At 47.1% G+C, this 16,780-nt stretch overlaps 1 protein-coding gene across 1 annotated transcript; it reads right to left on the bottom strand.

Annotated features, from left to right (window-relative positions):
* Positions 1-480: 480 nt before the first annotated feature.
* On the bottom strand, positions 481-10,311 carry LOC311530256 (zinc finger protein RFP-like). Its single transcript, XM_084646718.1, has 8 exons — positions 9,863-10,311; positions 8,599-8,707; positions 7,885-7,961; positions 7,527-7,757; positions 7,195-7,217; positions 4,971-5,086; positions 1,307-1,366; positions 481-800 (listed from the first exon to the last, which is right to left on the bottom strand). The coding sequence occupies exons 1-8, from the start codon at positions 10,277-10,279 to the stop codon at positions 796-798; spliced, it is 1,038 nt and encodes a 345-aa protein (XP_084502844.1). The 5' UTR covers positions 10,280-10,311; the 3' UTR covers positions 481-795.
* Between the last annotated feature and the right edge of the window lie 6,469 nt (positions 10,312-16,780).

Below are 16,780 nucleotides of genomic sequence, written 5' to 3'. Positions count from 1 at the left end.
AGTTTCTCCTCCATGGTGGTGCACGGAGCTTGCCTGGAGCAGGGAGCAAAGTTAGGAGGTGGGTCATCCTTCCCTCAGCCATACTGAGCCGAGAGCTCTGCCACTTCTTCTCCCTGCAGGGCAGCTGCTATGGTCCCTGCTCTGCTCACTGGCCCTTACTCCAGGCCCTCCCTTGGGCTGCAGGTGCAGGGTCACCTGGGCAGCATGCACTGTTAGGGTGGTCAGTGGGAGCCAGCACCAAAATTTCTCCACAGCATCCCAGAGGTCTGGGGGTGTGGTGATGGCAGGGATAAGGGATTCCCCAGGGTTGCTGGAGCACACTGCATCCCAAGCCTTGGGGATGGATTTTGCCACTTTGCAGCAAGCAGCAGCCAGACTGGAATGTGTGTGTGTCTTCCCTCTGACACCTTCATTTTATGTCAAACTTCAAAACAAACTGAAAAAAATCAAGCAAGCAAAAACTTGATCATTGATCATCGTATTTGAAAAATTAAGAATTACAAAGTTTCACTGTAATAGTTTGACACCCTGGAGACTGATGTCCTCATTATCCTTAGGACAGGCACAGGGGCATGTTTTTGCCAATGTGACCGAGCCTAGAGCTGGAGAACCCAGTTATCCGACTAGACAGTAATTCAGTATAATGCCCTCTCAAATGGAGACAGCCACCAAATGAGCTAATTACGCGGCGTATGTACTCACGTGCTCCTTACGGGCACCCGCGTCCCATCAATAGCACCACCACAGTTAGGAAACAGGATTGGCAGTCGAGTTTCCCCCCAGTGCAGAAAATTCTTAACCTAGAGTTAAAATGCAGTGTTGATGCTCAAGCCCAGGATTCCCTGACAAGAGGTCAGCTGACTCATATCCCTTACGCTTACATTGCTATGTAGGCCTAGCCTCAGAGTGTTTCTTGGTCAGGGAGAGTGTTTCTGTTCGTCAGTGGGTGCAGGGACTCAACACTAAGGATGGTATCAGGATTGTTTGTGTGATTTCGGCTTGGGATTTCTTAGTATTTCATGTTTCAGAGTAGCAGCCGTGTTAGTCTGTATTTGCAAAAAGAAAAGGAGGACTTGTGGCACCTTAGAGACTAACCAATTTATTTGAGCATAAGCTTTCGTGAGCCACAGGTGCCACAAGTCCTCCTTTTCTTTTAGTATTTCATGTTTTTGTTTTTATTTTTATTTTTAGGGGTGTGTGTCATGGTCAGTGTTGGTTTGGTTTGTACATTTATCTAGAAGTTCATGAAAATGTTTTCATGGGATTTTCCTCTTTATTTAATGATAATCTCCACCTGAAGTCTCACCTGGTCTGTGTGATCCTAAGGATTTCCCTCTTATTGTCTCCAGTTCAGATGGCAGAATGTCTGGAGGGGGAAAGGATAAGACAGATGATATTTCATGCTGTCATATTTGTGACATCCTCACTCTTAATTGACATAATTGTATTTTAATTATGAGAGAAAAACAGTTGAAGAGAGACAGAGACACACCCAGATTTTTAACAAAGGCTAATATGAATCATCCTATTTTCTTTCATTCAAGCGTCTCAAATCAACAGAACCAATATCCATGAAGCCTCAGAACCACTCAAAGAGACACTATGTGGAAGACAGATTTTCTGTTCCCTCATCCTCCAAACCCAGCTGATTTCTCATTCTCCTTTTACATTTTGTCATGAGCCAGGCCAGATCCTGCAAAGATTTTAGCATTAATGTAACTTTACAAACATTGGCCTCTTTCACATCAGTGGGATGCTGAGACTTTTCAGGATGAGGAGCCTGAATTGTGAGCTCTTTGGGTCTCAGTATATGTACAGAGCTCAGTATATGTACAGAGCTCAGCACAATGGGGCTTTCATTCTGCATAGACTGAAATACAAATAATCTTAAAATTATTTCATAAATGTGGAAACTGAGTCAGGGAGAGAATTGGCTCAATGGGCCTCATTCACCCCTGCACTGGTAAAAGGATGGGGGAAGCAGTTTGTGGTTCTCCTATTCAGTAGCTGCTGGGGTCAGTGCAGACATTGGCACAGGCTGCGGAAGTCTGGAGGTCCAGCCTGAGTTGCACCTCTGGTCCAGTGGCCCCTAGATGACTTCTCCCGGAGGCAGTGTCAAAGGCACAGCTTTACCCTGGCCACACCCCATTATTCCTGCTCCACCCCTTCCTCCTCTGCCCAGCCCTCAACAACTCCACTCTATTCCCTGCTTTCCCGGGAACACTCCTTGAGCCTGCAGCTGCTGTGGAGGAGCTGGAGGCACAAGAGGCTCCTGTGCTGCGAGGATTCCCCTGGGTTTACACCTTCCCTACAGCCCCTTTGGCCCACACAAGCTGCCACACGGGGCCAGAGCACAATGGTGAGCTGGGTCCACATTTCAAAAGTGGCCTTAAATTGAGGGTTTACGTTTTGGGTGCCGACCTTTAGGCCTTGTCTACACTGTTTTGTCGGCAAAAGGCAGCTTTCATTGACAAAACAGTGGAGGTGTACACACTACAATGCACCTCTTGGTGACAAAACTCTCCTGCTTTACTGACAAAATATAACCACCTCAATGGGAGGCAGAGATTTTTGCAGCAAAGTTAGATCAACAAAGTGTCAGTGTAGACACTGTGTTTGTTACGTTGCTGTAACTGGCCTCCGGAAGGTATCTCACGATGCCCACCGTAACCGCTCTGCTCACTGTTTGGAAATCTGCTGCCATTCATCCAGCTATGTAGACATGTGTCCCTCCCCTTTCAAAGCCCCAGGAAGTCCCCCATACACAATTTGTCTCTCTTTCTCACATACACACTCCCCACACACACAGTCTCTCACACGCTCCGCCAACACATTCTCTCTCTCTCTCATGCACAACCCCCCCACATGCTGTCACACATGCTTCCCCCACACAAACACACACTTCTGTGGGCTTCTTGTATTACTGTTAGGGTTACCATATTTGAATATTCAAAAAAGAGGACACTACATTGGGGGGGGGGAAGGGGGTATTTGCCTGCCCCACCTGCCCCCGCCCCAACTCCACCTCTTCCCCGCCCCCATTCCAACCCCTTCCCCAAAGTCCCCAACTCTGCCCCCTTTCTGCCCCATTGGACCCCGCCCGCTCCTGGCTCCCTCGCCGCTCGCCTCTTCACTGCCCACCGCTGGCTCGCCGCTCGTCTCTTCACCCTCCCCGCCTGCCACTTGCCTCCTCACCCACCCACCAGCCAGCCACTGGCTCCCTCGCCGCTCGCCTCTTCACCACCATGCCCCACTCGCCTACTCACCCCTCCTGCCGCAGGTCGCTCTGGCTCCTAGGATCAGGGGCAGCCAAGGGGTCTCCACGGGCTGCGCCCGCCACAAGCGTGAGCTCCGTGGCTCCCATTGGCCAGCACCAAAGAAAAGCACCAATGGGAGCTGCCGTAGCCATGGAGTGGGGCTTACAGGTGCCGGCAGCACGCAGAGAGCCCTCCCCCCCCACCCCTGACTCGACCCGACCCTAAGAGCCAGAGGCACCTTCCGGGGGGCGAGGTGGGGAGTCCCAGCGGTGCTTACCTGGGGCGGCTCCCAGGAAGCATCCGGAAGGTCCCTCTGGCTCCTAGGTTCGGGTCAGGTCAGGTCAGGGCGGGGGCGGAGGGCTCGCTGCCCGCTGCCGGCACCTGCAGGCTCTGCCCCCGCAGCTCTGATTGGGCAGGAGGCAGCACGCGGAGACCACCTCTGCCTCTGTGCCAAGGGGCCGCCCACACTGCAGGCTCCTGCCAGCGGGCAGGTGCCGGGAGCTGCCCCAGGAAGCGCCACCAGCCCCGGGACTTTGGTGTGTGTGGTGAGGTGAGCGGTCCCCAATATCGGGACAAAGGGCGTCCCAACCGATGTGGCAAAATCCCAGACGTTTTTAGATATTTAAAAATTCCTCCCAGATGGTGATTTAAGAACCAAAAAGCTGGACATGTCCGGGAAAATACGGACGTATGGTAACCCTAATTACTGTTCAGCAGTGTCAGTTTGGACATATTATCAAGCGTTACTCTAAAAAGGGATCTAAGATGTGTAACTTTTCAGGCACACACAGAAATCATTACAAGGTTCATAGCACAGTGCAAAGAAACAATGCCAGGTTCAGCACACTACAGCAACACACGTTACTGTGGCTCAGTGTTAAAATGCTCCTTCAAGGCATCCTCCAGCCAAATAGCCCCCCATTGGGTTCCCCCTATAGCCTTGTGTTCAATACAAGCACAATACACAGCACAGCACAATACTGAACAGCAGCGTAGTATCCATGCTTTCTGACAGTGATGGCTGGGGTGCAGGTTGCCAGGGCAGTTGAAAAATAGCTGGCCATACAGTAGGATGCCCATGGAACAATGAGATTGAGAAACCTTCATCATGTGACTCTCTACCTGCCTGCATGAGGCATTGCAAACCCTTCACAAAGCACCTTCTGACCAGTGGCACAGTGGGATAGCTACCCAGAGCTGTCTGTGTCAATGCAAAGCTACTATTGTGGATGTGCTTTGCCGACACAAGGAGCACAGTGTGGACATGCAACAGTGGTTTAATTATAGTAGTGGCTGTTTGTTGGCGTAACTGGAATCGACAAAACTCTGTGGTGTAGATAGACAAGGCCTTAGGCACCCGGGGCCCGGAGTTCCTTGGTAATGGGCACCTGCAGATCCTACGGACTCCAGCTGCATGTGGGGCTGCTAAAAAGCTCTGGAGCACATGCCCCGTAGTTCTGTAGTTGGAAGAGAGAAACTGAGGTACCCCAAATTTTGTACATTTTTACCTTAATGATTGTACCAAAGTTCACAGAGTGAAACAATGTGAAAGATCCTGGCACCTGGGCCCTTACTTCATCTGCTCAGTTTGTCTGCTTTCTACTTGTTATTAAATAGGTACATAATCTAATTGAACCAGTTGCCCAGAGCCCATCTCCACCCATAGTCCCAGAGACACACCCTGGTTTCCTTTCCTAGATCCCTTCTCAGTACCTTTGAACTTCCACAGAATCTCCATTAGAGCAATATTTCGCTGGGAGAAATCACTGAGTCTCTTTTCCAGCTCAGGAGAAATCTCCACTGGCTGGAGGAACTTCCCCTTCTCGCACCTGGAGAGGAAGAATTTCATGATATTATGTTTCTTTTAGTGACTCATTATAATTCCTTGCTAGTGGAAGTTGCTGCTCTTATGGGCCTGGAGTTAGAATTCCTCCACTTCTCCCAGTCTCAGAGCAGGCACAGCACTGGCCATGGCAGTGCAACCTTTCCCGAAAGGCCCCATTAATATTCTTCATCTCTGGCCTGGGCAGAGCAGATCTGTACATCAAAGGGGAATCATGTTTTCATGACCAATTCACTCCTTTGCCTCCATGCACTAATACTAGTATGTTCCCATATTTCATGCGCACAGTGTTATCAGATTGTTCTTTCAGGAACTAGATTGAAACCTCAGGGGCCCCCGCCCCCACCAGTTCCTTCCACACAGATCTCCAAACAGTCCTGAGGTGGTAAAGACTCTTGATTCCTGCTGTCCAGGGCATGATTGTAACCAGTGCCTTGAGCTGAAAGGCCCATATTGATCCTCGGGGTTCTGAGGCAGCCAATTCCCCAGGGATGTAACATCTCTAGGAAATACTGTAGGCCAATCTTTCCCACTGAATAGATAATTCAAGAGTCCTGTGTTAAAGGGTGAGGATTAAATGCATAAATGGGAATTACATTCTGAACGTGACCTTGCCCCATATATTTTGCTGCAGTGCCCTGGGGAACTATAGTAAAGAACAGCATTATCAGATACATAGATGAACATGATTTGTTGGGGAAGAGTCAACATGGTTTTTGTAAAGGGAAATCATGCACCACCAATCTACTAAAATTCTTTGAGGGGGTCAACAAACATGTGGATAAGGGGGATCCAGTGGATATAGTGTACTTAGATTTTCAGAAAGCCTTTGATAAGATCCCTCACCACAGGCTCTTAAGCAAAGTAAGCTGTCATGGGATAAGACGGAAGGTCCTCTCATGGATTAGTAACTGATTAAAAGATAGGAAACAAAGGGTAGGAACAAATTATCAGTTTTTAGAATGGAGAGAGATAAATAGTGGTGTTCCCCAGGGGTCTGTACTGGGATCAGTCCTATTCAACATATACATAAATGATCTGGGGTAAACAGTGAGGTGGCAAAATTTGCAGATAATGCAAAACTACTCAAGATAGTTAAGTACAAAGCAGACTGTGAAGAGTTACAAAGGGATCTCACAAAACTGGGTGACTGGGTAAAAAATTTGGCAGATGAAATTCAATACTGATAAATGCAGAGTAATACATATTGGAAAACATAATCCCATCTATAGTTATAAAATGAGGGGGTCTAAATTAGCTGCTATCACTCAAAAAAGAGATCCTGAAGTCATTGTGGATAGTTCTCTGAAAATATCCCCTCGATGTGCAGTGATAGTCAAAAAAGCTAACTATGTTGGGAATCATTAAGAAAGAGATAGATAATACAACAGAAAATATCACATTGCGTCTATATAAATCCATGCAAAATCTTGAATATTGCATGCAGACCTGGTCACCCCATCTCAAAAAAGGTTCAGAAAATCACTACAAAAATGATACTGGTTATGGAACAGCTTCCATATGAGGAGAGATTAATAAGACTGGGACATTTCATCTTAGAAAACAGACGGCTAAATGGGGGGCTATGATAGAGGTCTTTAAAATCATGACTGGTGTGGAGAGAGTAAATAAGAAAGTGTTATTTACTCCTTCTCATAATGCAAGAACTAGGGGGTCACCAAATGAAATTAATAGACAGCAGTTTTAAAACAAACAAAAGGAAGTATTTCTTCACACAACGCACAGTCAACCTGTGGAAGAGGATGTTGTGAAGGCCAAGACACAAACAGGGTTAAAAAAAGAACTAGATAAGTTCATGGAGCATACGTCCATCAGTGGCTATAAACCAGCTTGGTGTTCCTAGCCTGTGTTTGGCAGATGCTGGGAATGGTGACAGGGGATGGATCACTTGACGATAACCTGTTCTGTTCATTCCCTCTGGGGCACCTGGCATTGGCTGCTGTTGGAAGACAGGATACTGGTCTGACCTAGTATGGCCATTCTTATATTTTTATGAAATGTAGAGTCGATACACTCTCCAAGCCCTTTCACAGCATCGTGAAGAATGAGGGGAAGTGAAATAGAGCCACATACCTGCTCAAGGTGCTTCTGACATCCTAGAGAGGAAAGAGACAGAAAAACAATTTTAGTCCCAAATGCTGCCCACTGGGGATCCCAGAGAAGGGATTTTGCAGATAGGGGTAAAAGAGGCCCTGCCTTGGCCCTAGGGCCATGGATTTGCTGAGTTAATGTCATCTCTAATATAAATGAGTCTGTAATTCTTCAAAGAGAAACAATAATTCACATTTCAGGAATGCACACACTGAATTACACTGTGACCTCTGACTGCTGGTCTCCAGTGCCCATGATTCAGGAGCTGTCCTGTCCCTGTGTTTGGATCAGAGATGTTTATAACTCAGTCTCACCCGCAGGAATTCACTTGCTGGCTTCTGACACTTCCCCTCCAGATCACTGATCAAGTTGCTGAGACGGGAAATCTCCTCAGACATTTTAATGACATTGTCATTCTGTATCTTCACAATCACCTTTTCCAGATTTTCCAGCTGGGCCAGCAGGAGTTGCTCTTCTTCTTCTAGAAACTGCCACAGTTGCTGAAATTCAGATACAGACACAAAACAAGAGGCAGAAGGTTGTATCTATTTTTTTTAAAAGAAAGGAAAGGTAAGGGTTAGAGAGAGAGTCTAGGGTCCGTTCATGGAGTGCTGATTCTGCAGGAGGGAGAATTTCTTTGAAAATTCTGTGATGTCTAACACATGATTATACCCTGTCATTACTAGGGAGAGGATTTTCTACCACTTTCCCATTTGTCCCTAACATTTTTTCATGGTATGTTTCTATGTCTGACATAGTCAGCACACTGTGTTAAGCCAGACCCAGAGCAGCAGCCAGCAGGACTGAGCACTACATTAACAGAGATGCGAGGGGAGAGAAATAATTAACAATGCAAGAAATGTCTGCAGACTCAGGCAGATAGCACTGCACGAGACATAGTCTGCTCACCTTGGGAGGAGTTTTGTGAAAGACACAAGGGCTAGAAATTAACTCATTAATTGGAATGGAAGCTTAGATTCTACAGAATATGATGTGGTCCTGCTCCTGAGAGAGGATTTCTCAGGGCCGGTGTGTGTATGTGTGCGAAGACATAGGACTCTAACACAGACATCCATGCCCATGAAGAAACACAAAGCCCACATTCCCCAAGTCCATGGAGGAAGCTGCCTACAAACAGATGTCCTACCAGGTGCACCCGAAAAGAGAAGCCAAGGGGCCTGGCCCATCCACTTTTCACCACAGACCCAGCCATCTACCGCTCCTCTTCTCCCCAAGGTCCAGCCTCCCGGCCAGGCTGGAAGCTGGAGCCCGGCCAGGGTAAAAGAGGCCCAGGGAGCCCAGGCTGCTGGGAGAAGCCATGGGTGGGGGGTCCCGAGACCAGCTTCCTAACAGATGGCCCACTGCAAGTCCCTACAAGTTAATAACAATGGGCACCTACCAGATACTCCAGGCTTTTCCCCTCTCCAGTCACTTTAAATCTCAGAAGCTTTTCTCTCTCTTCCTTCAGAATCTCCAAATGGGCCTGAATCTTTTCCTGAAGAAACAGAAATGATTTTGGGAGGTTTCATTTTGGGAGTGCTTGGGGTGGGGTGGGGGGTTTCCATATCAAACCGAAGACTCTGTAGGTGACTGTCAACCCTACCAGGTTTATGACATCAGGAACACCAAGGAAATGAAACCTCATTAACAGAGACAGGGAGTGTTTTATATTGAGACTGTTTTGAATTATTTGTCCCCTTTCTCCATAGAATTAAACCAGCAAGAAACTGGAGTCACATGATGGTGAATCAATTAACCTGTTTTTGAGAAGGTTTAACTCACAAAATGATACAAATCCCAGGTGTTATATGCAGCGTTGTATATGTGTTGGTCTCGGGATATTAGGTGTTAATGGGCCATGGTGGGGAACAAATAAATCTATTTTTGAGAAGGTTTAGCTTACTTTGTGATACAAACAACAGGAACTACCAGGACCATTGAACTTCAGCCCTGAACCCCTGGGGAGCATATTGGTTGGGCAGAACTTGCTTAAGCACTAAAGCAAACCCTACTAGAGATGCTGATTAGTGTTAAGAATGGCTGGAGTTTGACTTAGTGCTGTTCTAAACCCTTTCAGTGGCAATGCCCGCTGTGTAGTTACCCCAGCGTCCCTGGAAAAGTAGCCAGAAGCAGTGGATTCTGGAAGATTTCAAAAGGCTGCATTGTCGGACTAATGGAACCACTCTGGCTGGTCCTTGCCCACATACACAATAAAACAGTTCAGACTGGCACAGGACAGCTCTTCCCAGGTTAGTTTTGCGGCAACCCAGGCTAATGCCCATGGTGTTCAGCATGGACCTGCACTGTCTGGAGCCCTTTTGTGTGTGGACTCAAGCTGCTTGGGATCCACACAGGGTTTAGCACAGTGACCTCCTCTAATGCAGGCTAGTATCTGAATTTAATCCCTTATGGAGGAACACAGGAATTCAGAAACCCAGTGGGAAACCTCATCTCCCTGCTGGGCCTGAGGCCTTTATCAAGGAGTTGCTATATAATTTTTCATACATTTTTTCTTTACAGAGCTGAATGATGCAGATACATCAATAGCTGTAGGAGAGAGAGAGTATGTGTGACTGGCAACTTGTGATTAAATGAACCTGTAACTAAAATTCAAAATTATTTCCCATTAGGCTGGAGAGAAGTTCCCTACCTTGTACTCCTGGGCAGCCTCCTCTATGGGAACCACAGCATGAGCTCTGTGAGCCTGAGATCTGTCACACACCACACAAATGGGGGTTTGGTCCTCTTCACAGAACAGTTTGAGAGGTTCCTGGTGCTCATCACACACACTATCCCCTCCTGACCCTGTTCCTGCCTGGAAACTCAGCTTTTTGGCTATTTCTACAACATTTGCCAGCTGCCTGTTTGGCCTGAGGTTTCTCTGCTGAGCAGTTTCTCTGCACTGAGGGCAGGATACTTCTGAGTCAGATCCCTCCCAGCACCGGCTGATGCAGCCTCGGCAGAAATTGTGCCCACAGTCTATAATCACTGGGTCTTGAAAATATTCCAGACAGATGGGACAACTAGCTTCATCCTGGAGACTTTCCATGGGGTTCTCTGCGGCCATGGCTCCCTCTGGACAGTGTAAGTGTAAGTTTCACTTTCCTGAGCTCAGAAATATGCTCCTCCTGCAAAAACAACTGGGCGTTTCCCTACCTGGCACTGACTCATCCGATTTGGTGAGCTGGAAGGTACCAGCTGGTAACATTATAGCCCCAGAGGCTTTTCTGAAAAATGAATCACTAGGGCTCTGGTGCTGCAACCAGCCCCCTGTGCTGGTGTGGAGGGTCACTGGGGCTTCACAAAGACACCAATGTCCACCTGTGATGGTGAGCTTGCAGAAGCAGGATCTGTGTGTTCAAGGAAGGAAATTGTTAAATTCACAGGCTAAAAACTTGGTTAAGTTGGACTGTTTCCAAGGACTGATTCTCATGCACGCTCAGGCTGTTCTGGTTCAGTGTAAAAGGGCCTTGCAGTGTTGCCAACCTTCATGATTTTTTTCATGAGCTTCATGACAGTTGATGTGTTTGTTAGAACCCCAAGCTCCTTGAAGCTTGTGATTAGGTGAGACTCTGGCAGCTTCTATCTGAGCAGAGCCCTTATGCCTACAGCCCTCATAATGTACAAGAAAGTTTTAACATAGTGTTATTCCCCACCAACCTGGGCCCTGGCCATGTTCCAGGCACAAGCCATTTTTGCTCAGGTCAGAATTCGCTTTACATTGTGAGTGAGATGAACACACTCAGTGTCGTGTGTAGAACTCTTCTGTCAAAGGTACTTACCTGGGATGGGGCAGTGTCCTATTGCCAGTGAATGATTTTAGAAGTGTGTAGCCAGGAATGGGGTAGGTATTCTCTTTAAATCTATATTTCCTTCTATGAAGGAGAAGAGAAAGTGCCGACTGTCACAGCAGGGATCAAAGAAAACCTTTGGGTTCAGCTAGCCCTGCCCCATTATACCTGCAGCCAATGCCAGGCCTGGAGGGAGGAGAAAAGAAGGGAGCCAGCTCAGCCAGGGGATGACTGGTGAGGGGGCAGGAGCTCCCTGTTTGCCTGCCTGAAGGGACGGAGTAGCGACTTGCCAGCCAACGCAGCCACTGGAGGCAAGTAAGCCAAGGGGAGCCTGCAGATAAGCCCCAACTGTGGGGCAACTGGACTAGTGGGGCTGTGCCCCAAACTAAAGAGACTTTAGAAGGAAGCAGCCTGAGGAAACTGGTTTTGAAGGCCCCCCCTGCCCCCCGACAGGGAGAGAGAGAGAGAGAGACTCATCTCCCCTGTTTAGGGGTTGAACCACACAGGGCCCTGGGCTGGGACCTGATGGAGGGGGTGTGTGACCCAGATCCCCCTAAATCCCCTTTGAGCAACAAACTAGCCACTAGTTCATCTGGCCATTGAAAGCTCTGTCACACCTTGCTTTTAAAGATTGGGGCTGTGGTGGGAAACTGCACATGAGTAACCTTATCTGCCTTTTAGCTTGTATTTGTTTCTTTATATACATTACACATGATTAAAATTTCACTCACTAATTTCACCCAGATGGGAGAGCAGAGTAGGGTTAGTGATTCAAATTTAGGGTCATTGGATCAAGATATTCCTGAGATACAGCTTGTTCCAAAACACAAAACAGAATGACAACAAAATGAAATAAAAACACAGTATTTCATGAAATTCATAGATTCTATCCACCCTGGACACAAATCTCAGACTGAAATGTAAACCTGTGGGTAACATTCACCTCCACCAAAGTTTCTTTATAATTATAATTATTTATTGTTTCGTCAGAAGAAATGTCAGTGGTGATATGGGGGTAAGTGGCAGAGGAAGTTGGGGGGGGGGGGGGGCTTGGCACGGGTGGGCGGTCAACCCCAAATTCTCCATAGGTCTTTCTGTTATTTTCTTGTCACAGTATTGTATCAGCTGTAAAATGTAGATGAGAACTACAAATGTCTAAGTGATCATTAACTCTTACAACAAGTCTCTTTCCATTTAAAATACTAGGAAATTAAATAGCAAAACAAACAAACAAGCAAAAGCCCCAGGCAAACAAAGAACCCCACAACTTTGTTAAAGGAGAGTTCGGGTTGCTCATTGACATCAAAAGTTCAAGTTCATCAAAACTAAAATTTCTGAAAACCAGGAAATAAAGAGTTAATGTAAATGGCAACACAGCCTCAGCTCTGCCCTCTTTGCAGGATGACCCAGAACCCCCATCGTGCACGCTGGCACTCTGCCTTTGCAGATGGTGCAGAGCACTCAGGGAATAGGGCACATGACAACTGTAACACAGACTCAAACACTTTCTTCTTGCTAAAGTACAACTTGATTTTGGTGAGCTTTACTGGCCAGGAGCTACCTACGTCTGTTCTATGCTCAAACACTGAGTCTGTTCCCATGTGTGTCGAATTTTATAATCCTTCCTGCCCTTTTACAACCCTTTCTCACAAGATTGCATTCAACACTGTACTTTCACTTCTCATTCAACACACAGACAGCTCTCCTCTCCCACCACCCTGCTGACAAGCCCCATGGCAAGAAGATCCCCTGGGTCCTGCTGCTGACTGAACCTCCCCAACTCAGTGCTGGAATGATGCATACTGGATCCCTCAAGGTACATGTGCAGCTCTGTCCTTTGATAACAGACATGGGGGCTGTCAAGGTTCCTCCCCCACTCTGAACTCTAGGGTACAGATGTGGGGACCTGCATGAAAAACCTCCTAAGCTTATCTTTACCAGCTTAGGTCAAAACTTCCCCAAAGTACAAAATATTCCACCCGTTGTCCTTGGACTGGCCGCTACCACCACCAAACTAATACTGGTTACTGGGGAAGAGCTGTTTGGACGCTTCCTTCCCCCCAAAATACTTCCCAAAACCTTGCACCCCACTTCCTGGACAAGGTTTGGTAAAAAGCCTCACCAATTTGCCTAGGTGACTACAGACCCAGACCCTTGGATCTTAAGAACAATGAACAATCCTCCCAACACTTGCACCCCCCCTTTCCTGGGAAATGTTGGATAAAAAGCCTCACCAATTTGCATATGTGACCACAGACCCAAACCCTTGGATCTGAGAACAATGAAAAAGCATTCAGTTTTTTACAAGAAGACTTTTAATAAAAAATAGAAGTAAATAGAAATAAAGAAATCCCCCTTGTAAAATCAGGATGGTAGATATCTTACAGGGTAATTAGATTCAAAAACATAGAGAAACCCTCTAGGCAAAACCTTAAGTTACAAAAAAGATACACAGACAGAAATAGTTATTCTATTCAGCACAATTCTTTTCTCAGCCATTTAAAGAAATCATAATCTAACACATACCTAGCTAGATTACTTACTAAAAGTTCTAAGACTCCATTCCTGTTCTGTCCCTGGCAAAAGCAACATACAGACAGACACAGACCCTTTGTTTCTCTCCCTCCTCCCAGCTTTTGAAAGTATGTTGTCTCCTCATTGGTCATTTTGGTCAGGTGCCAGCGAGGTTACCTTTAGCTTCTTAACCCTTTACAGGTGAGAGGAGCTTTCCCCTGGCCAGGAGGGATTTCAAAGGGGTTTACCCTTCCCTTTATATTTATGACAGGGGCTTCAAACCCAGATCTCACATCACAGTCACAGCTCTGAGACGCTCCTCAAACTAATCCCCAGCTCTCCGCATATCACAATCACAGCTTGTCATAAATATAAAGGGAAGGGTAACCACCTTCCTGTTTCCAATACTGTAAAATCCCTCCTGGCCAGAGGCAACATCCTGTTACCTGTAAAGGGTTAAGAAGCTCAGCTAACCTGGCTGGCACCTGACCCAAAGGACCAATAAGGGGACAAGATACTTTCAAATCTTGGGGGAAGGCTTTTGTTTGCGCTTTTAGTTTATGTGTTGTTCTCTCTTGGGACTGAGAGAGGCCAGACAGAAATCCATCTTCTCCAACCCATCCTAATCCAAGTCTCCAATATTGCAACCAGTATAGATAAGCCATGCAAGGCGGATTAATTTATCTTTTGTTTTATGTGAATTTTCCCTGCGTTAAGAGGGAGGTTTATTCCTGTTTTCCGTAACTTTAAGGTTTTGCCCAGAGGGGGATCCTCTGTGTTTTGAATCTGAATACCCTGTAAAGTACTTTCCATCCTGATTTTACAGAGATGATTTTTACCTTTCTTTTTTTTTTTTTGAATAAAATCCTTCTTTTAAGAACCTGACTGATGTTTCCATTGTTCCAAGACCCAGGGGTTTGGGTCTTTGATCATTTTGTAACCAATTGGTTAGGATTTTATTCTCAAGCCTCCCCAGGAAAGGGTGTGTGTAGGGCTTGGGGGGATATTTTGGGGGAAGACGTCTCCAAGTGGTCTCTTCCCTGATTCTTTGTTAAATCGCTGGGAGGTGGCAGCGTACTAGGTTTTAACCTAAGCTGGTAGAAATAAGCTTAGGGGGTCTTTCGTGTGGGTCCCCACATCTGTACCCTAAAGTTCAGAGTGGGGAAGGATCCCTGACACAGCTCACTTAAGTTACTCCAACTGATTTCTTCACCATTCAGTACAGCTACACCTAACACATTGAATGCAGCTGGGGTGCATGCAGATAATTCTCAGTGACTATTCCCAACTCCAGGGGGCAGGGTGAAGGTTGCACTGGCATGGACCTTAACTCTCTATTTCCTGGTTTTCAGTAGAAAGCGTTTTGATGAACTTGAGATTGTGGCAGGGCCTGAGCTGTCACTGGGAAACCTTAACTCTGTTAACAAAGGTTTGTTGGCTGGGTGGTTAGTGTTTTCATCACTCAATTTATTATAGCCCACAAGAAGAGCAGGAAGAAGGGGCACTTCAAAATCTTTGCTGGAGTCAGATAACTTGGGACCCTGAAAGCTGGAGACTGTTGGTACAGACACTTCCAACTCAGTGGGACTGTGGCTGTTTCTTTAAGAGAGGACTCGAATCTCCCCACATGACAGGAGTAGAAATTGCTGCCACTTTCCAGCTTCTATCTACCTCTGCACATGCTGCAAGAGGAGAGTGTGTTTATCAGTTTGGTACAAAAACCGATTTCCTTAAAGAAGCGTAAGGAAAAGCGATGAGAACACGCTGCTGCTATTTTATAGCCAGAATGAATTGATAAATTGAAATAGTGTTTTAAATGGTAACGATCTCAATAAAACCAATGAGGTCAGATCACACCTGTCATAAATATAAAGGCAAGGGTACCCATCCTTCTGTATACAGAACTATAAAATCCCTCCTGGCCAGAGGCAAATCCCTTTCACCTGTAAAGGGTTAAGAAGCTAAGATAACCTTGCTAGCACATGACCAATGAGGAGACAAGATACTTTCAAAGCTGGGGGGGGACAAAGGGTCTGTCTGTCTGTGTGATGCTTTTGGGGGGAACAGATCAGGAATGCAGCTCAGAACTCCTGTAAAAAGTTAGTAAGTAATCTAGCTAGAAATGGATTAGATTTCCTTTTGTTCAATGGCCGGTAAAATAGGCTGTGCTGAATGGAATGTATATTCCTGTTTTTGTGTCTTTTTGTAACTTAAGGTTTTGCCCAGCGGGATTCTCTATGTTTTGAATCTGATTACCTGTAAGGTATTTACCATTCTGATTTTACAGAGGTGATTCTTTTACCTTTTCTTTAATTAAAAAATTCTTCTTTTAAGAACCTGATTGCTTTTTCATTGTTCTTAAGATCCAAGGGTTTGGGTCTGTGTTCACCTGTACAAATTGGTGAGGACTTTTATCAAGCCTTCCCCAGGAAAGGGGGTCTAGGGCCTGGGGGGATATCTGGGGGGGAAGACATCTGCAAGTAGGCTCTTTCTCTGTTCTTTGTTTAACATGCTTGGTGGTGGCAGCATAGTGTTCAAGGACAAGGCAAAGTTTGTACCTTGGGGAAGTTTTTAACCTAAGCTGGTAAGAATAAGCTTAGGGGGTCTTTCATGCAGGTCCCCACAACTGTACCCTAGAGTTCAGAGTGGGGAAGGAACCTTGACAACACCCGCATGGGTGTTGCATTGCATAGGCTGGGGAAGGCTGTGCCTACCCAAATAGCCTTGTGTGGCCCTGCCCATGCTCCTCCTCAAAGCCCTGCTTGCCCTTCCTTCTTGGCCCCAGCCCAGGCAGGCTACTCCTCTTCAGGGAAGCAGCATGCTGGGGACGGGGCTAGGGCGGCCAGGACTTGGCGTAGCTGGGGCTGCCCAGTGCTGGGGGGCCTCAGGCACTGAGGCCATGCCGCCTGCTGCTTGGGGGAGGGAGGGGAACGGAGGTGCTGAGGTGGCCTGTCCTGTGCGTGGGGTGGCCGGGGGTGGTGGTGGTGGTGGTTGCATGCCACCCACCCTGTGCTGGGGACCTGGGGGGGCACGCACTACCTGCCCACCCTGTGCTGCGGGGTGGGGGAGCACATGCCGCCTGCCCTCCCTGTGCTCTGGGTTGGGGGGGCTGGCAGACATGGAGAGGGGGCTTCGGCAGGGGAAGGGGATGTGTCCTAGGGTAAGGGGAGTGGGGCTGGCCGGAAGGGGGGTGAAGAGGGGCAGGGGGCTCTGAGAGCCAGAGGGCACTGAGGGGTTAACAGCGATGTGTGAGGGGGCAGGAG

This window comes from Lepidochelys olivacea (assembly GCF_965140295.1).
Source record: "Lepidochelys olivacea isolate rLepOli2 genome assembly, chromosome: 14".
In the NCBI taxonomy this organism is placed as follows: Eukaryota; Metazoa; Chordata; order Testudines; family Cheloniidae; genus Lepidochelys; species Lepidochelys olivacea.
Note: the sequence above shows the minus strand (reverse complement) of the source record. Positions and strands in the feature narration are given on the sequence as shown.